Below are 21,817 nucleotides of genomic sequence, written 5' to 3' on the forward strand. Positions count from 1 at the left end.
AGAACCCGTAGAGGAGAAAACGGCTATGAAAATGACATTAGCGAGTGGATGGAAGCTGTCAAATTAAAAACAGACCAAGAAATTGTAGCTATGGTGGAGACAGAATCTGGAGTTGATGAGGAACAGAGTGACGACGAGGAAGACCACAATGAACAACTAGCGTCATATTCAGATGCCGCGGCCGCCTTAGAACTTTCCGTACGCTATGTCGAGCAACACTCCGCTGCTACGCCCACTGATGTGATGTTTATGAGACGCTGGTTTAACACTGCATCTTCGAGTAGGTTCCAATAACTACGGCAAAAGAAACTAACAGACTTTTTAAAGATTTTCAGTTCGGATTAACCGGACTTTCGGATTAACGGGGTTCGGATTAACGGGACTCTAGTGTAATCAGATGGTGTGAGAACAATATATCTTGTGCTCCTGCCACCAAATTCAACTCGTCTAACACAGCCATTGGATGTTGCACTTTTACATCCACTTAAAATGTCTTCGAGGAAACAGCTGAACAAATGGAAGAATAAGAATAGAGGAACTCTACCTAAAACAATTTCCCAGAGTTTTCAAGGCAGCCCTGGAGGATATAGGGGATGAAAGGTTGAAAAGTAGCCTGAAATCTGGCTTCAGAACTGCAGGATTTTGTCCTCTAAATAGAGATGCTGTCCTAAAAAGACTTCCTGACTTTACCGAAAATCAGAGTTTGGAAATGTCATGGAGCGAATCGTTCACGAATCTCCTGAAGACATCTCGATTAGGAGAGGAGAATAATTCCATATTCAAAGGAAAATGACTGAATGTGAGGCCTGGACGAAGTGTAACAACAAACCACATATTAGAGCAACCCCAGGATGAACAGGAGCAGCTTGAAGGAAATGATGAACTTTGCAGCCAAGGAGAGAAAATTTTAACTGAAGACAGGATGGCAAGTTTGGAAATGCAAGTAGATGGGACTGGTTAATATGAAGCAGGAAACTTCGTACTTTTAAAATTTTCCAGGGACAAAATTCAGCGATTTTATGTTGGAGAAGTTAAAGAAACTTGAGAGCACTTGGTAATGAAGTTTTTGAGGAAGAAAGCTGGAAAGGATGTGTACTTCACTTTCCCAGTTTTCGATGATGAATGTGACGTCCAGAAATATGATATTGTGAGGAAATTAGAAGTTCGGGATCCAGTCAGACGTGGGCAATACAAATTCAAGAGCTTAACTGACAGGCCAGATATATTTGATTGTATACGCCAGTGTATTGTGAGAACAATCCAACAATACTTTATTCTTTCAACTTGTTTCTTTCTTCATACATTTGACTCGAGAGAATATGATTTTTGCTATCTTCATTATCTTTCATGCCAGTAAAATTAGTTACATAATTTAATACATAATTTTTATATCATTGAATGCTTATAGGCTCGTTAAATAAACTTTTCTTCTTTGGGGAAAATGTAAGTGGCCGAAGTTACCCTGTTTTACGGTACCAAGCAAGAATATCAATTGGACAAAAACTAGAAATTTGGAAGCAAAGAGTAAATTCTTCAGTGACTAGTAGCATTTTCAATCAGAAATAATAAATGACATTTTGGGAAAAAAGCAAGCCTAAAGCCATTCAATAGGAATGAGCGATTTCACAAGGCACTGTCTGATGCAGATTTTGGACTGTCAGAGCAATCCAATAAAACCAGTAACTAGACAGGAAATTTAATGATGAAAAGCAAAGGGCTTCAATCTAACAGTTACAGACCTGCAAGAGGAGAGACTAGCAAGAAAAAGCAACCTTTCACCAAGCACAAAAGTCCAGTTTTTGCAAAAGAAATTTCCCGACTGTGCGACACACAAGCCGCCAATGATTTGTCTCCATCTCCACTTCATTCTTCGGAGGGTCACGAAATCTTTTAGTTTATATCTACAATCTGCAAACAATTGAGTTCAAGGCAGAGACTTCGACACTATAATGGAGAACTGAACCGGAATTTTCAGAAAAGGTCATTAAGAAATTTCACCATAAGATTGCAGTGTGCTAGTAGATTCTTGGCGGATTTACATCAGTGTCCCACAATTTAATGCAGTGAATACACTTATTAAAACGTCTTCCATTCACAGGACATCCTCAATAGAATAAATCTTGTACTGCAATGGACATGATCAGTCCTATCGGTTACCGGAATTTTAAAATTTGTAAACCTCTCAAGGGTATAACCCCCCCCCCCCCACACACACACACGCACACACGCGCGCTGCTCCTTCGCCAAATGGTCAGTGTAGTGGCCTTTAGTTCATTCGGCCCCAGGTTTGAATCCCAATCTGGCCAGGAATTTTAGCAGAGTTTGATCTATTTCTATAGCTCAGGAGTAGGATGTTTGATCTTTAACCTTTACGCAAGTCTCACAATGAAGAAATTCAGATAAATGCATTATGAATACATTCCACCACAGGTGAAGGTGAAGTCAGAAAAGGCATCTGCTAGTAAAACTGGGCTTAGGGTAATTCACATTAGTGTTAACCCCAGATAATGGTCAAGAAACAGAAGTGTCCCCCACACTAGATGTACTCTTCCCCCCTGCCCCCTAAAAAAAAAATAGCAGATACAGTAATTGTATGAAAGAATTGGCATCTAATTTTGTCTCATCCTGTGCTGTGGTCTTTCATAATAAAATACTTCTGGTCAATATACACCTGTCCAATAAACTTGAATAGTTCTGTTATGTTAAGAAAAGTGATGAGCAGCATCAATTTACAGCAAATTGCACTTAAACCCCTTCTAGGACCATAGAAGAGCTTTTTAATTAAAAAAGCTAGATGAACATTGACTTCATGTCGCGTCCATTTCAATCCCAGCAGAGGCAGTCCATTTTTAAGAATTATCAAAAATCTTTGCACTCCATGTCACTCATGGTGCATTCTGTGTTGCCCAACAATGTCATCCACCATATTATCCATACAGAAGAATTCTGCATTCATTGCCAGATAGCACATTCATTAAAATTGTGAGACAAGTCCCCTACAGAGCCTCTTCTATAAACCCACACTGTCGAGCAGAGTTTCTGTTCAAGACCTAAGCAGCTGTATGGGAGGAGTGCGCATAGTTCTTGACCTTGCAAGAAGCATGCATGTATTCGACCTAGCATCAATAGCCAGTCTGAATCTCAGCTGTTAACAGGGCGAGAGTTACGTCAACACCATATTTTCGGATGTAAAAGTGATCTTAAGCAAGAGTGTTTGACGGGTACGCGATTTATTTGTTCCGTGATTTTCTGGTGAAGTGCCACCTTTACGAGCACAGATTCATGCAATTGTGAACAAATCTGAAATTACTGGCCTAGTGCTCAATAAGAAACATGCGCAGACACAAACAGTTTTAACAGAGGAAAAGCTAGACAACACTGGTGCAAATCTTGAATGGTCACCAAGTAAATCACTCACAAAATTAGCACAACAAGCAGGGGTTTTGGTTTCTTCTGCACACAGAGTTACAAAGCTGTTACATTAAACCATACAGGTTTACATGGGCCTGTTTAAAATCTACTGATCCAGCCACAAGAGATGCAAGTGGTATCTTTGATCACTGAATGATCGTTTATTCGACCCACAGCGTGTGATCTTTTCGGATGAGGCCTGGTTTCATCTTAATGGTTGTGTGAACTGTCATAACTCGTGCTATTGGTGTGCAGATAATCCTAATGGTGCTTATGAAGTCCCTTATTATGCAGGATGACACTTCCAGCATCATTTATCAGGCAAGATTTTACACACACTTAAAGCAGGGCAGCCGCACACAACAGGCTGGGCTGAGGCAGCTGCTGTAGCGCGGAGTACAAACAGTACGTTCTGTGTGGGTTTATAAGAGACCCTGTAGATGGCACCCCTTGACAAGGCATGCATCTCTATAGCAGAGGCTATACAATTATCAATGTCCATGCATTAACTACACAAATATTCCAGTCATGTTAGCACTCTGTGACTCTTAACTATTTACTGGAGCTTGTGATTTTAATTAAATAATTATAATTAAATGCTTCAAGATTTTTGCTTTATCTGATCAATTCACAGAAATTCTGTACCATTCCAAATGGTCCAAGATCTTAAAGAGTTTTAATTTGGAAGTTACGAGGAGATTGAACAATCTGCCAGAGGGAATGATAAAGCAGACAAGATTAACTTTCTCTGACATATGTGCATTTCTGACCAAGCCTGAAAAGACTGACTGCTTTATCTCCGGAAAGATTAAATCCAGACTAGAGGTTGAATGAAAATCTGCAGACCCAACAACCCATATGATTTGCTTTGTATCAAGACGCAAGTACATAAAACATTTATTCTAATTATCAGATGGAGCAATTTTACAGTTCAAGAATTTGTTTATAATGTAGTAGTAATAGTAGATCTATTACCTGAACAAATGCAATACCAATGCCTACTCCACCCAGAGCAACAGCATTCTGGACGATGAAGTCTCCAATTGCTTCCAGACAGCCAGTTTTATGGACATTATCAGAACCATCCATGCAAGTGAAGTTGCCAAAATCAGTATTTTTGAATGTACAGCACGTGTATGGAAGACCACCCGAACCATTAACTTTCTTCCAGTCAGTCGAGTTGTATATCCCACAGCAAGAGAACTGAAAATTTAAACAATTAACTTTAGAACCACTAAAATACAAGTATCATTAGAATATATGGAAGTTAAAACAGTTAAACAGGTGCCATGTTCACATGGAACCAGAAATGACCAAGAAACTCTTCCATGCATTTCAGATATATTGTACATTTACAAGAAATAATCTTAATCGCACAACATTTGTATATTAATGACAAACATTTACTACACCCAGAACTGAACAAAGATGAATGTAATACAATAAAACTGGTAATGCGCACACTTCATAGAAACTGGTGAAAGTCAGCATTGAGCAAGGGTCCTGTATTTAAATTTTAGAATGAAGTTTCAGAAGTTCATTATCTAAAGGCTTTGCCTCGTCGCTGCAACCATTGATCTCTTCTCCCTGCGATCCTTTTCATCTCTCCATAACCTTGGCATTCCATCATCTCAACTACCTCTTCCATGATCTTCCGTGGTTTCCCCTCTGCCTTTCTTTCACATCACCTTGCCTTCGAAACAAGTTCTTTATGAAGTCATCACGCCGGATAATGTGACCAAAAACAGACGCTTTTCTCCTTTTTATCGTTATTAAATGTGTGTGTATTTCTCTAAGCACTGCTTCATGAGTTTTCCTCTTAATCCAGCTAGTTCTTGTCATCTTCCTCCATAGCCACATTTCCACTGCCTCTAGTCGTTTCACATCCTCCAAGAGAGTCCATCCTTCACAGCCATATAGCAGCACACTCCAAATTAATGTTTTGATAAACAATTTCTTTTGTTCATTATCTAACAATTTATTAAGAGCTGCTTCTCCTTAAAGGCTTTCTTACACAGTGAAATTATTCTTTTTATTTCCACAGTGCATCTGTTGTCATCAGTAATAACTGATCCTAAGTAGCAGAACTTGTGCACCTGTTCTATTAAAATATTTCCAATCCTGAGATGTGTCTCTGGCTTCATTTTAGATTTGCTTACAACCATAATATTAGTTTTACTTATATTAATGTTAAGTTGGAATTTGTTGAGCATGATCTGCACGTTCTCATTGTCAGCCAGAAGTGCAATATCGTCGGCAAATCTAATACAGTGTACAGTTGTTCCATTTATTTTAATGCCAGGTGTCTTTGATTTTCATGGCCTCCTCAATGTATATGTATGTTGGGTATTCAGCCCAAAAGCTCGTTGGATCCTCAACAGGTTCACCATTAGGTGTCAGATGGCCTAAGTGTCGCTGAAGAGGCGTTCTAGGGAAATGAGGAGTGAGGTAGTTTCCCGCTGCTTTCCTCACTGAGCCAGAAGTTGCTATTACACATCAGTCTGCCAAGCCCACTGAAATGCATGCACCAACTGACTATGAGCAACATTTTCACACCATTCATAGCAGGGACTGGCTGCATAAGGAATGGCATTACTAGTGTCACTCATACCTCAGCCACTTTCATATTGTCAAAGCCAAGTATAAGACAGACAGGTCAATGAAAGTAACAATTTTATTCTAGCCCATACCAGAATACATAGTGCACTGTAAACACTACATCTTACCAGCAAAGGCCTCTCTTCAATGTACAAATTAAATAGAAATGGCAGTAAGGAACACCCCTGTCTTACTCCTTTCCTGATCCTCGCCTTGCATACTTTTTCATTACTTTCAATGTTTATTCTTTGATGTAGAGGTTTAGTATTGCTTTTCTGTTTTTCCAGTCCAAATGAATATCCTTCATAATTTTGAACAGTATTTTCCACTGAACGTTGTCAAAAGCTTTTTCCAGGTCTACAAAAGCTATATATGTATTTCTGTTAAGCTCTAGTCTTCCCTCCAAGATGGTTTTAAGTGCTATAATAGCTTCTCTCAGTATTTCAGTATTTATTAATGAACAAAACAGGCTTCCAGCCCAGATACATGTTCACAAAACAATAATCCTATTAATAATAAAAATAATAATAAAAACAACAAAAAATAATAATAAAAATAAGAAAAAGTAATAAAAAAAAATAATAAAAACAAAAAATAATAAAAATAACAAAAAATAATAAAAATAGTATACAAAAATCTACCTCAAACAACTAATCTGGCCCTACCCTGACCTTGCATTCACCACATGACTGTACACTCCACATGACCTTCACAACAGATTATGCTGCAAGAACCGCTGACTGCACATTACAACAGTTTCGGCTCATGCCCTTGCAATCGCTACTGCTTACTCCGCATCCTTTGTTCCATGACCTAATTCCTCTGGATTCAAGTAAACCAAATGACAACAATTGCATACAATACTCAATATCACAATCGTAAGGCATCTACATTCCAAGATACCAAAACATTTACTCACTACCTCGCCACCCTTTGTTATCACCTGGTCTTACTTAGCCTCCAGGCTCGAATTCAAACTACTTCACTATATCCACAACACCCACACTTCACTAGTTTCTAAATTTTCCAACAAATTCCAACGACTGCATATCCTCGTACTCTTAACCACTTCTCCCTTACATCCTGTCATATCGTCCTATGCCCCTTCCTCTTCCATTTTTTTCACACAGGAATTTTTTACTGCACATAAATACCTGTTCAGTTCTCCGTTTTCCCATTCCTTGATAATCCACCTCATAATACCCTGCTCATCCCATTTACCTAAAATTTTCCGATGTTTGGCACTCAGTAAACTATTTCTAATCTTATGTTTCTGCAAACTCACCTAATAAGTGAAAACCACCGTTTTCCGCCCTACAAAGTATACATACTGCCTTATCTCTCCCTCTTAGCCGCCCTGTATTTTTATGTAGCCCTAACAACCACCATACCAACCCTCTCCTCCTCAACCTATCAACGAATGTAATATTTATCCCCCTTACTTCCTCAACTTTATTAAAAACACTAAAAGAACTTCTTAATTACTTTCGGCCAAAAATTTCTGCCTACCCAGATCTCTAATCCTCCTTACCAGTACCTTCATCCCTCTAGCTTCTGTCTTCGTCCACACCTCTTCCCACATGTACCCCAGGCCTATCATCTCCAAGTAGCCCTTAATTTTATTTAGCCAGTATCCCTTATACATAATCTTCCTTTGTTGTTCATACGCAGCCTGTAATACCCTCCCACCTTCCTGTCTTTTCAAATTCATCCAATATCTTTCTTTTCATACACTCAGATTCCAAATCCTCCCCACACATTAATTCCACCCCTGCATTGACTGTGCACATCAGGAGCCCCATCAACTTACTGAAATTAGTAATAATTTGTCTTAACTCATGTCATCCAACCCCCAAATTTCAGCGCCATACAATACCCTCCTGAAAATCACCGATCTTAGAACTAACCTCAGGGTTTTATAATTGATACCTGGATATTTCACCAGCAAGTTTTTGACTGAAGCTAGGGCGGCCAACCCTCTGTTCCTCGCCCTCTTGATATGATCATTCCAGGTGCCTTTACTATTAATAATGACTCATAGATATTCTAACTTGCTTACCAGTTCCAACCTTTCTACCTGCACAACCCATTTCCCATCATCCCTTCTTCCTTTGTGTGCCTGGGCTATTAGCATTTTAGATTTATTCCCATTAATTTTCAAGGCCCATTTCTTTGCAAAATCCAACACTGTATTTAAAGCCTTTTGCATTCCCCCTGGGGTTAATGTCATCAAAATCACATCAGCAACAATCAATCCCGGGATCTCCACCCCATTAATTACTGGCACTGCCCAATTGTTTGCCCCATGCCCCTCCAAGATATCGTTAACAAATAAACAATTGGCGATAATTTGCACCCCTGCTTTAAGCCCACCTTGGACTAATGGTCTGCTCACCCTATCGTCTCCCAATTTTACACAGAACCTTACTACCCTATATATCCCCTCTACTGCCCTCATCTTTCGAGACCCCCAACCTTCTCAGTTTCTCTAATGAATGATTTTGTAGAAAGCAAAGCAGTACTTCTGCACAAAAATCCTCTGGCATATATCTGTTTTCATAGCAGTACTTGGTGATTTTGAAGAGTTCATCCTTCAGCTCTTTTCCAGAGTTTTTCCACAGTTCAGCAGGCAGTTTGTCTGGTCCAGGAGCCTTTTTCTTTTTCAGCTGTTGCAATGCTGTTTCAAATTAACTTTTCATTATGGGAGGACCTAGTTCGTCTTTTGAAACCTGCTCTTGTTTTATGATTTACTCATCTACATTGTAAATTTCTTCTCCATTATGTAGATCCTCCAGATACTCTTTCCATCTCTTCATTCATATTCACAGGACATTTTCATTAGTATCTTCTGCAGAAACGATTAGCTTTTCAGTCACCTAGGTTTAGTATATGTCCTGTTGCCTAGTAGGCACTGGGTCCTTCATGGGCACTGAACTTGTTCCACGAGTGACTGCATCGATGTGTGTAAGGCGCGAATGGCGTCCTGGGGTATAGGCACCCATGGTGCATTTACCTGGTCCCATAGTTCATCTTTGATGGTTGGCATTGGGTCACAGCACTGCACCCATCTTTTCACCACATCCCACACCTTTTTGATTGGTGACCAGTCTGGTGATTGGACGGGCCAGGGCAACAGCGACATCCTGTGACAACACGAAGGCATGTGTTTGTGCAGCAACATGTAGTCACGCATTGTCCTGCTGAAATATGGCATCTGCAGTGTCTTGCAGAAAGGGTACGGCTACGAGTCGCAGGATGTCATTCACGTAGATCAAACTGGTCACAGTGCCCTGGATACACACCAACTGATTTGTGGTTGTACCTAATAGCACCCCACACCATAAGGACTTGAGATGATGTATATGCAGTCAATGTGATGACTCCCCCTCCCGCAGTCTGCGGCGAACCAAAATGCGGCCATCATTTTCAAACAAACAGAACCTGGATTCATCCGACAACACCGCTGCCATTCCTGTACCCAGTGATGTCGTTCCATACACCATTGCAGTCTAGCACGTTTATGCACATTAGTCAAAGGTAGGTGCCGGTAACCCAGACCGTAATAAACGGCGACGGACTGTCGCTCCTGATAGTGTACGATGTGTTAGTGTGTTCCAGAGCTGAGAACGCAGATCTGTCCTGCAATGCCATTCAGATGGCGTTTCCATCTTTGTGTGTGGGGAGGGGATTCTGGATGGTGTGACCAGGCTCATCGCGTTCTATGAGCTACTGGAACCATTCTGCACACACCCATTGCACTGCTGGCAGACTCCGTCCCACATAAGCAGCAATTTCCCCGATGGATGGTTTTTTTCTTTACGTCGCACCGACACAGATAGGTCTTATGGCGATGATGGGATAGGAAAGTCCTAGGAATGGGAAGGAAGCGGCCGTGGCCTTAAGGTACAGCCCCAGCATTTGCCTGGTGTGAAAATGGGAAACCACAAAACCATTTTCAGGGCTGCCAACAGTGGGGTTCGAACCTACTATCTCCTGAATACTGGATATTGGCCACACTTAAGCGACTGCAACTATCGAGCTCTGTCTCGAGTCTTTCAAGGTGTTCTGTTTTTTTATAAACACACGTATTATCCGCATCTGCACTTCCTCCATCTGCACCCACATCTGCAAATGAATTATCTTCTGATATTGTAAATACACTACAGTCCCGTTAATCCGAACCCTGTTAATCTGAAATTCCGGTTAATCCGAACTGAAATATTCAATTTTTTTTAATTCTCCTTATTAAAATGAAAGAACATACTATAGAATGAAGATTTACTTGCATTGTATTAGTCATATTTTACTAGAATATCTTATGTAAATATAATTACATATCATAAACCATCAATCACCGGTTATTTATCTTTAAAAAATGTATCAGTTTAGTGATTGGAACCTACTCAAAGATGCAGTGTTAAACCAGCATCTCGAAGATCACATCAGTGGGCATAGCAGCGGAGTGTTGCTCGACATAGCGTACGGCAGTTCTAAAGCGGCCACGGCATCTGAATGTTACACTAGTTCATTGTGGTCTTTGTCACTCTGTTCCTCATTAACTCCAGATTCTTTCTCCACCATAGCTACAATTTCTTGGTCTGTAATTGATGACAGTCATCTTCCATCCACTCTCTAATATCATTGTCGTTTTCTCCTCTACGGGTTCTTAACTACTCTATTGTAATTTTATACAGTATTTTATTAATGTAACTGATAAAGAGTGGACATTTCAAATTACAGTATGTACTGTATTGTGGAAACTATTTTCCTTTAGACGGCTGAGGCGCTGGCCTTCTGACTCCAACTTGGCAGGTTCGATCCTGGCTCAGTCCGATGGTATTTGAAGATGCTTAAATACGTCAGCCTCGTGTAAGTAGGTTTACTGGCACGTAAAAGATCTCCTGCGGGAGAAAATCCTGGCACCTAGGCGTCCCCAGAAACCGTAAATGTAGTAAGCGGGACGTAAAAATTAGAAAATATTTTCCGGTTAATCCGAAAATTTTGTAATCTGAACATTCCGGCATCATGGTGTGGAACCATCGGTATGAATTTGGGCGACTGCCCTAAATGCAGATCAGTATCGACTCCGGTCCCAATTAGTTCGGATTAACGAGACTACTGTATTTAACTGTATTAAACCCAAGGTACTCAAACAGATCAACTAAAAATACAGACTATTTGTGGCACCAGACCCTCCTACAGTGAAGGAGTTATGAAGAATTTAATCTTTTAACAGACTGTTTCCTTTTAATAAGAATATATTGCAGCTGAACGGCCGTTATGGTACACAGAACGTTATGATTTACAATATTCCAGTAAAGATTTTGTTCTCATTGTACATTTGTTGAAATGGTACAGTTCACATTGCTTATTGCAAAACACACACACTGTGGAGACTGGTCGTGAAAACCTCTGCGTACACATAGTTCGTGGTGAAATTCATGTACCACTAGTCTGTTGTTGGCGCTTCTTAGGTCGTTTGCTCCTGTCCAGCTTTGGTCCAACATGGCGTCTAGAGTAGAAGCCTGGGTCAATCTCTGCCCTTTTCCTTTGCCTGGTTAGGAGCAATTCTTGTTCCTGCTGTGTGGATGGGAGTGGCAGTCTGATTCTCATATCTTCTATTATAAATGTTTCTTTGGCTAGCTCATATGCCAGTCTTGAGCGTGACATCTTTGAGATTCCTAGAATCTTTTAAGGAATCTAGCCTTAACGTTTTCTATGGTCTAAGTTGGTTACTGTTAGATTCTCCCAGATTAGTTCTAGCCCATAGCTTAGTACTGGAAGCACCTTGGCATAGAATGGAGTCACGGCTGTGGACATAGACAATCTAGTGGGTTCACTGACATATATACTTATTGCTGCCATAGACTTCTTTATACGGTTTCGAAATGAGGTGGCTGAAGGTTGAAGTGTTATTCCGAGGTATTTAAATGATTTTACGATTTCTATGTCTTTCCCGCCACATTGCATTCTGTCATTGCGCGAGATTCTTCCTTTCGGAAAAATCATCTGCACCATCTTGCTAGTGTTGATTACTTTTTGCAGCATAGTCTTCAAGATTAACCATTACTTCTTGGAGTTCATCTTTGTTTGAACCGATTGCTATGTCTGCATACATATATAGTGCAACCAAAGTGTTGTGAGTGATGTGTATGATATCAGCAATGGCTATATTGAATAGCACGGGGCTGAGTGGATTACCTTATAGCACTCCATTTGTTTGTATTATGGGGACCGAAGATGTCTTGCCATCTTGAACTGTGACTACGTTGTATGCCAGGATGATCATTCTCCGCAGATTATCTGATCCGATTATGCTTCCCAGTTTACCAAGGAATATTTCTCTGTTTAGAAGGTCGAAGGTCAACAAAAACGATGTAATTTTCCTTTTTGATGCTTCGTTGCATTCTGTACGCTGTCAAGGTTTTGGATTGCACTGAGAGTTCCCTGCCTTTCATAAAGCCGTGCTGCTGTTTGGGTATCAAGCTTGCCATTTCTAAAATGAGTGTTTTCTAGAATCTTTGTATATATCTTGATGTTATTTTCAAGAGCAATGCCTCTAGGTGTCAGGGTCCCCGTTTTCCTTGCCTTTGTAGAGCATCCTTATATCAGCCTGTCTCCATATTTCTGGCATTTCTCCTGTTGGTCATGCACGTGTTGAATAGGGTGGACCATAAAATGTATCAATAGGTCACATGAGTCAAATTTTCGTTGAATGATGTCCCCTTCAAATTTGGCCTACAATAAACATTTTATTGTGTATTCAAGTAAGAGGCTATTATTTCATTAGTACGGGTGATGTATTTCCAGTCCTGGTTTGTAGAGACGTGCTCGCATGTACGGGACTGGTTCTCGCCAGCCGAGAGCAAAGTATTGATTTTTAATCAACCGGTCAGCTGTGTCACAAGACCCACCGGGAACGTCCAAGGTCACCACAATGTGAATTACGCGTGCCAGAGTCTTCGAGTGAGAGCACTTTAGAGAATTGTAATGACCTATCAGGTGTAAGACGCCGGCCAATTACGAGTCCATGTGGAGACGCACCCACCTTGAGAAATACCCAAGTTTTCAGAAGAAATGCTCCCTTACTCTTACTCTGAATTATTCGCGCTCTACGTATTTGCTCTACTGGCTCGTACTTGCATTCATCTGAGATTTTACGATGCAGACGCTCTGTCACTGGACTCTGCAATAGTTGCACTCAACGGCAGTACGAATCAACTACCTTCTTATAGTACTCTTACATTAGTCAACGAGTCTGGCAGATTTTTGCAAGCTAAGTTAAGTGTTATTCATCTCTAAAACTCGACTTAATTGTGTGTGGAATATCTTCTAAAAATTTGTGTCAGTTTCAGCCTTCACTGTACTAGAAGAAAGAAGAGGATCGCCACGTGGTTATTGGAGTTTGTCAAGATTTTTCAACGATCTGAAGAGGATACCTACAGTATTTCTGCATTGGACTTGACTGCTGCGATGGTGTACTACAATGTAGGAGACATCTGATGATTATGATGCTTGTTTTAAGGGGCCTAACATCGAGGTCATCTGCCCCTGATGGTACGAAATGAGACGAAATTCAATGACAAAATAATACAAAATCCTCCACTGACCAGAATTCAAAACATGAGGACGAAAAATGAACGGATGGATACGAAGTTAAAAACAATCAGTGGAGCTGTCCTGCAATGCCTCAGTCTCAGGAACTGACGGAGACCAATAGTAATACTGACCAAGGGACTGCTTCTAGAGGTCAATACTGAATCGATGATGCTTGCAAGCTGAAGGGGTCATCGGCCTCTCATAATGGTACTTAACGCTTGGAAAGAAGAACCATGGTATTGGACATGGTGCAGTACTAAACAGTATCGTAGACTCACGGTATTCCACACATTATGGTACTACTCACAGGTAATGAAATTCGCACAGGCAATACAAACCTATGGTGTTTCACACATAGCGGCGCCATTTATAGGCAACGCAAACCGATGGTTTTCATCACATACGTGTACTAACCACAGAGACTCTTACTATCCCGTGGTGTTCCTTATGTAGTGGGTACTAATCATAGGCAAGCCAGAACCCTGGTGTCGCTCATACAGTGCTACTAATCACAGGTACCATAAAAGCCTGACCGCGCGGTGCTCCTGATTGTTACTAATCACAAACCTATTTGGTACCTAACATAGTGGTACTACGCGCAAGTAATAGCGACCCATGGTGTTCCCCGCGTGGTGGTACTAATCACAAGTAGTTACATGGTTCTAATCCAATCATCTCTTGGTCGCCCCTTTTAGTCGCCTCTCACGACAGGCAGGGGATACCGTGGGTGTATTATTCGTCTGCCTCCCCCACCTACAGAGTGTGTGTGTGTGTGGTCCGCGAGAGGTATTTTATTTCCCTCAAGTCCGCCGGCAAGCCGGTTAGGACCCCCTTATCCGCCACCTGGGACGCGCCACGTGGGAGTACCACCTCTCCCCCTGCTACGCTTGCGTAGCAGGTTCGTGGTAGGAGACATCTAGCATGGGAAGATAACGACGGAAGCAGATAACTAACAACATGTGATCCAGTAATTCCACATCATCGGCAGAGATTCAGTTTCATCTTAAGTACCCTTTTTAGTTGAATCAGTTTTTGTATTTTTTTCTCTTCGCTGCATACTCTAAATATGGAGTTCTCATTTGTTTGTCGTGCTGTGTGGAGGAGTTCCAAAGTTTGTAACATTCTTTATCAAACCACGATCTGGCTGTTCTTGGTGTTGGTGTTGACCAAATTTGTGCTTCCTTGAGTGTTCTATTAGCATTTCTATTTGCTTTATCTGCTCCGATTGTTCTAATTCACGGACACATGATTTTCTTGATAAATTCTTTGTTTGGCTTTTTGATGCATGTCATTCTTGAATTTTTATTTCCATTGGAATATGTTTCCATATTGGCATGCACTTTGATGTCCAAAACAGGCCTATTTCCCTGTTTACTAGACCTCTTATAAGTGCAATATCTATCGTACATTTGCCATTACGATATATATGTTGGCACTTTGCTGTTATTTACAGTAATAGGAGGAAGCTGCCTTTCAGTTTGTCAATTACTAATTTAGTTTTGTAGTATTATACATCCAACCTACAATTTATGTGTCCAGCAATGATTAGGGGGCTGTCTTGTTTACTCTGATTAGTCAACCTAACTCGTCTATTATATCCAAGGCTGTTGAATTCTGCTGAAAGTCAGCTGATGTAATTGAGATCTATTTCACCTCTATTAGCAGGGTGCATTCCTGTTCAGTTGTCGACATAACTGGTCAGCCATGGTTCTTGGGAGAACAGTTATTCTTCCTATAGATTGTCCTCTTTCTATGGCTCACTTGCAAATGAATGCAGTAATATTCTGCATGTTGCTATTGATCTGTGAGAAATTTATGTTAATACTGTTATGTTAATTTTAGACCATCTGCTGGTGTCATGTCTAGAGTATTTTTTAATCCTTCAATATTCCATAGCATTATCCTTATAGTTTCTCTTCTCGCGTTTTCTCTGTACTTTGCTTTTTTCAGAAGGCTTGTTATATTCGAGCAAAATCCAGTTATTCCTCCGGAAGAACTGTGAACGTCATTTCTGCTGGCCAAAAATCTGATTTATTTACTCTTGCTAGATAATTAAAAGGAATTTCTACTGTGATAATTTTATGAGAGACAGATGTCCCATCTGATTTGTCACCGAGTGCTTGACCTCTTCTAGGTGGGCTCCTTTTCATAAAATTCATGTGAAAGGAATGTTTTATGTAGACCTAGTAGTCTATTATTTTTTCCATAAACTGGTATGAAGGGTCTTTCTGCTGCCAATTTTCTTTTGGATATTCTACATCTAACTAAATGCTACACTAAAGCAATCTCTTAATAGGTGGCATTGTGTAATTCGTAAAACATTACAGCATTGTTTGCATCTGTGACCAAACAATATAGAAGAGACAAAACATTTTTCTTTCCTACCCACTTTTGTGATCATTACCCCCAACCACTATTTACCATTAGATAGCTTGTCCAAGGCCATGGTATTACAAGAGCCTTTCTTTACAGTCTGCAATGAATATCTAAAGACTGATTTTAAAATGCAGGGAAGTTTCAGGCTGTATTTCCTGGGTATAAAAAATATATATTAAAGTAAAAAAAAAAACAAGCATTAGTTTTGCTTGTTGACACTGAAGTTATCTTAATAGGTGATAACTCAGTAAATTAATAACAAAATTGCTTGCAGCTCAAAATTCAATTGTTATACACTGCAACACTTGTGTGCACAAGAGCAAACTGTCTTCCATAGTCATCTAGTCTTCCTAGATTGATCAGCCTGACGTAAGAAACCAAATGGTACTGAGAGGTTCTATGTAATTTGAATCTGCATAAATTAAATAAGGGTCATGTGAAAGAAAGAGCTAGAGTGTCAGAAAAGCCACTGTGTCAGGATCTCTTTAGCATCTCTGAATGAGACTTTTTCATTAAAAATATCAAAATTTGAAGGAAACGTTCTGAATCCTTTCTTTCATAGCCAGAGCTGTACACAGCGGACAGAAAAACTTTGCTCCATAAATTGAAGGAGTGTTGTATTTCTACCATCTAAATATTTTTAACATAGGAATCCTGGGTTAGAGACTATCAGATTTGGCTCTAAGTCGTCCTAAAGATCTCAGTTCGGCTGTGAACTTCTGAGGTGTTTGAGTGTAAACATTTCGCTATTTGCTTTGTTTACATTTTAGCCATATACAATGAAAACTGACAAATTTACATTATCTCAGCAGATTTTCTAAACGTATCCCTCCAACTTGGCAGAAAAATTTGTATCAATGCAACAACAGTTCGCATATTCTATGGAAAATTCCCAGCATTACTTTGACAGTATGTCCACGAGTGGTGACAGAAGGAAGGACAGCACCTCAGCAAAATGTGTGGCTTAAGTGTCTGGGAGGCAGGCAGCCGAAACTTATCGCCACAGACCTGTAGTTCTTACGTTCACAATACTTGTATATGTACCCTACAACAGCCCCTTAATTTACAATACAGTATCTTTCCATTTCCTGTATAATGAAAGACTGCATGAGAAAATTCTTGGGGCAGCACCTATGGAGTTCATTATGGCTGATCAAGACTGAAGTGCCCAGTCAACTAGAGTGTGGCTCAGCAGAATTTGTACATAGAAAATAGGCAGGGTAGTGTATCGTACTAGCACTATTTGTAATGTCAGAGGTGCCAACCTTTGAAGTAGGTTATCTGTAATACCACCCCCTCCCCACAACCCAACGTCTCAGAAAATTTTCGAGTCTAACCCAAAGCATGCTCCAATCATCGATGACACCCCTTTTCCCTTCTCAACAGCAATCCATTCTAAAGTATATCATATTGCACAATAACATTTGCATACTACCATTTATTTATGTGATTGAACATTCTTTGTAGCTCGTTTCACACCAGCAGATTCTCTTAACTGTAGGTTTTCTTGAAGCATGCTTCCTCCTGAGATGAACCATACCCAATTCCAGGGTACAGTAGATTCTCTTATTTTAGGCCTGAATCCTGTCGATTTTTCTTATAAACACTGAAAGCTCTTTCTGAGGGAGAGTTACTGTGACAAACAAGTGTCATTGCCAACTCTCAAGCTTAAAAAAGACAGGTTCAATCGTGCTCAAACCGACTGAACCTTTTTCCTTTCTTTCACTGTAGAAAATTACATTCATGACTTTTTGGCAATTTCCCCTTTCACCGTCATGCCATAATCATGAGGTGAAATCCTTAATATTTATGGACAATCCATACAGTTGGCACCTCCAATGTTAAACATTTCATGATCATAATCTGTGCTCAACAAAGAGTTACATGTAACAAAACTGGTACTGTATATTAGATTAATTGCAAGGGACCGTTACATCTCTAGTAACTAACACTGCCTGCCAAATACTTCATTGTTAAAGGGAACTTCTCACATTACTCATGTAAGCAAGCAAGCATTTAGCATTTTAGGACTAAACCTATCCACAACTGTTGTTTACTTTAGAGTGTTACAGGCACTTTAAGGTTATTGTAGCAAACTAGTGCAAATCTCTTTAATTAAGTCCTTCAGTTTTTTGTTGTGTTACATCAAATACAGTAGAAACTATACGCGATACTTATGGATTTAGCCTTGTTAAGATGGGAGAATTCGATGGTGACGCTCCAAGTGACTTGACCTGAAAAGTCACGCTAAATTAAAATATCAATGGAAATGCATATACGAAATTGGATAAATAAATTATGTCCAGAAAGAAAGTATTATTGAGATATTAACTTTAAAGTTGCTAAAACAATTCTGGATAAATGAATGAAAAATTATTTAAAAGGCAATTTAAAGACTGAAATTAGACATATAAACAAGATGTGAAATGGACTGCTGTGAAATGGGTTGATCTTTCATTCATGCATTACTTTTTATTGCTTTAGCATTCCTGCCTGAAATTTTATGGTTAGATTTGTCTTTTTTCTCATTTAAAAAACATTGCACCACATTAAGGCACTTGTCAAAAATATCAGCACATTCCTTACACACATGATGCAATGCATTAACATTGCAGAGTTGGACAATTTTCTTAACATGAAGCCTACTAACAGAAAGAAAGTCTATAAAATCCCGGCTCTAATCTGAGAAGAGGGATAAAAGAAAGAAAAGTATGAAAATGTTGTCGATAGTGATGCTTTGAGGAATATTTACGTACAATTAGAGTAAAAAAGTAACATACCCTTGGCTGTATAGTTTAGGATTTTTAAAGTCGCTGGCCTGGAAATGATCTGAACAGATCTTATAATTCTTATATAAGCTTAACGTCCCTTCTTTCTTGTGCACCTTATCCAAATCACTTAGTGACATTTCAAAACCCACAGATCACACCTACAACAAATCTGATTTGAAGGTTAACTGCTGCACTATACAATAAAATATGCGTATTATATTAAGCCAGTTAAAATATGGGTCGGGCAGGTCAGAAGATGATGTACTATAAAAATCTGTCACTGGAAGAACATATATGCAAACACAATATTACTTACATTTTCTTGTCACGAGGGAAGCGAAAGAAAAACCCTGCTTTCTTCTCTACTTCATAGTTAGTGCAGCCAAACACAGCACATACCTTTCCCCTCATGTTGAGAGGAGATACCAAGGAATGACACTACTACTTAATTATGTCAACTCACTGAAAACGCATAAATAACACCAAAAACTTCACACAGAAATACACGTGCTCTTATGACAATCAGTAGTTCTCAGGTCTACCCGCTAGAGAGCTCAGAGCTGTCCGTCGATATCTCGCCGAGTGTCGCGTATTGTCTATACTGTATTTGGTTACGTCTTATATGCCTAATGTCAACAACATTTGTGGTGATTTGCTAGGACTAGGAAGGTAGCAGCCCTGGCCTTAATGTATAACTGCCATTTGCTTATTGCAAAAATAAGTGAAAATTATATTCATGGCTGTCAATGGTGGGATTTGAGCCCACCATTTTCCAAATGCAACCTTGTAGCTACAGGACCCAAACTATGTAGCCAACTCTCTGTACAAATATTTTCTCTGGCTTCTTATAAGCCAAGTAAACTGCTCTAAACTTGCATACCAACCAAAATTTCCTCAGACAAAGCCAGAAATAGAATCCAGAACCACATACAGCTGTTCTTGCCATCAGTGGCAAAGCGTGAACTAAGTAAGGGGGGAGACAGATTTTTTATTTAAACTATTTTAATCATATATATGGAATTTTATTTTCGATGCATACAGATCTATTTTCAATATTGTATTAATGACAAACTAAGACAAATCTTGTAACAACCTATAACCCTAAATGCTCTATTTTCATAGGCTATATAGACTAAATGGGCAGTGGGAGTTTTCAAATAACATACTTTTAGAATGAAAAAATAGCAATGTATTTCATTGCTATGTGGATTTAAGAGAAACAGGAAATATATTTTCGTACAAGCCACCTTAAACAATATTCTTGTAAACTAGTTCAATCCACCTGTCCTTCATTTCAGCAAATATACCGGTATCTATTACCCTCGTCTTGAAGTCAGGCGAATTGCTAAGATGCCACAGCAGTTCCTTCTCTATACATCCTTCTCTATACATAGCTAAAGTTTCCAAGTTAGACAGTCTCTGGTTGGTCACCGAATTCCTTAAATAGGTTTGAATTTGTTTCACGACGCTCCTAGCGCGTTCACAAGAAACTGGCGTTAACGGAATATACTGAATCTAGTTAAGCAATGTTTCCGTATGTACACTGTGGAGTTCATTATTAAGAATGTAAGCCAATAGTTATGGGGGTTGAAATGCCTTTAATATTGGTGGGCAAGGAAATGCATGTACATGAAAGGTTTTCATGCTATCATTCAATTATTAGGCGTAAGTTTGCTATATTTCGTATTTGAATTTTATTTTATTTTTAGACGTGTCTTATAATAAAATAAATCCAAATTAAATACATTAAAAGCATGTCTGAGATGGTAGCCAGTAAGAGCACCTTTATACCCGAGATCCAAATACTAGCCCATGAGAGCAGGAGACTCTGGCAAGTTTGTCTACTGGGCAGAGAAATGTTGCTAAAAGAAAGTCCTAGTTCCACAGTCACCACCTACAGATAGCGTTAGTGTTGTTCTATCTGAAAGATTTGAAAATCAAAGGGATCGTACACAGAATGGACAGAGTCCACTTTTGCCTACGTGCTTTGTGTAACTGACGCGAGCCGAAGCGAGACTAAAATAAGTAAAGCGGGGAATACAATAATGTCATGAATGTGGAAATAATATTCTAAAAATAATTGAATTGTTAATTCAATAGACTATTTCGTTAAGGGTACACGCTGTCTACCCTGTCTCCCTTAACGCCTCGCCCCTGCTTGCCATCAAAGATAATCACTGAAGTGAGAGGGAGCAACTGATTCAAGATAACCTTTAAGAAAATAAGGAGAAGTGAAACAAAATGAAGTATATTTTAACAGCATTTATAAATACTAGACAATTAAAATCAAATTACATATTATAATTTAAGGTATACTTACTTCCTTCTGCACTACTTCCCACATCTCTCGTGTAGTGAAGTCTTTATTGTACTTGTTCATAGATGTGTTGAGTCCATTTGCTACAACTTCAACAGTTACATCTTCAAGAATATATCCAGCAATTCCAGCAGCCAGTTCCAAAATGAAGATCAGGATCAACAAGACTGAAAACTAAAAAAAAATTTGAAGTTATATAAATGACATCCTACAAGCTTATACAAGGTACCTTTACGAAGTAAAAGTATACGAGCAAAGACTTAAAAATTTTTCTTCATATATTTAACTTTGTTATAAAGCAAATCACAGCTAGCGAACTATTTTGTTTCTTGAACTGGGTTTTAGGGCTGGCACGACAAACTGAGCCATTTGAGATATTGGCCACAGTCGTGGCTGCTCTCTCATAACCCAAATATTGCAGTGAAAAATGGGAATAAAATATTTAAAGAACTGTCAAGTTTAACATTCCTCTTCCCAGGATCTTTATCTATATTAAAAAGCAACTTTTTCTGCCATATCCAAGAGTAAAATTTATTGCAGATTATTGAAGGCAAGAATATTAATTTCTCATGAAGAGAAATTTACAAAATGTCAAGTTTTCATGAGAATGTACATTAAATTAAATAAACATAGATCAATAACATGCATAATATAAACTATTAAACATGTGAATGATTTTCCTTTTAATTTTATATACAACGTGAAGGTAAGAACTTCCATTCATAATTAACTCAAGATTATAGTG

General features: G+C 39.2%; 1 protein-coding gene across 1 annotated transcript in view; it reads right to left on the reverse strand.

Moving 5' to 3' along the window:
- Tsp29Fa (Tetraspanin 29Fa) overlaps nt 1-21,817 on the reverse strand; it is a 134,449-nt gene that overhangs the window by 10,806 nt on the left and 101,826 nt on the right. The window contains exons 3-4 of the mRNA XM_067139584.2: nt 21,076-21,246; nt 4,387-4,614 (exon numbers count right to left, since the gene is read on the reverse strand). Of these exons, the coding sequence (XP_066995685.2) occupies nt 4,387-4,614; nt 21,076-21,246 (399 nt within the window). The remainder of the gene's footprint in view (nt 1-4,386; nt 4,615-21,075; nt 21,247-21,817) is intronic.

Source organism: Anabrus simplex, chromosome 2, assembly GCF_040414725.1.
Source record: "Anabrus simplex isolate iqAnaSimp1 chromosome 2, ASM4041472v1, whole genome shotgun sequence".
Taxonomy (NCBI): Eukaryota; Metazoa; Arthropoda; class Insecta; order Orthoptera; family Tettigoniidae; genus Anabrus; species Anabrus simplex.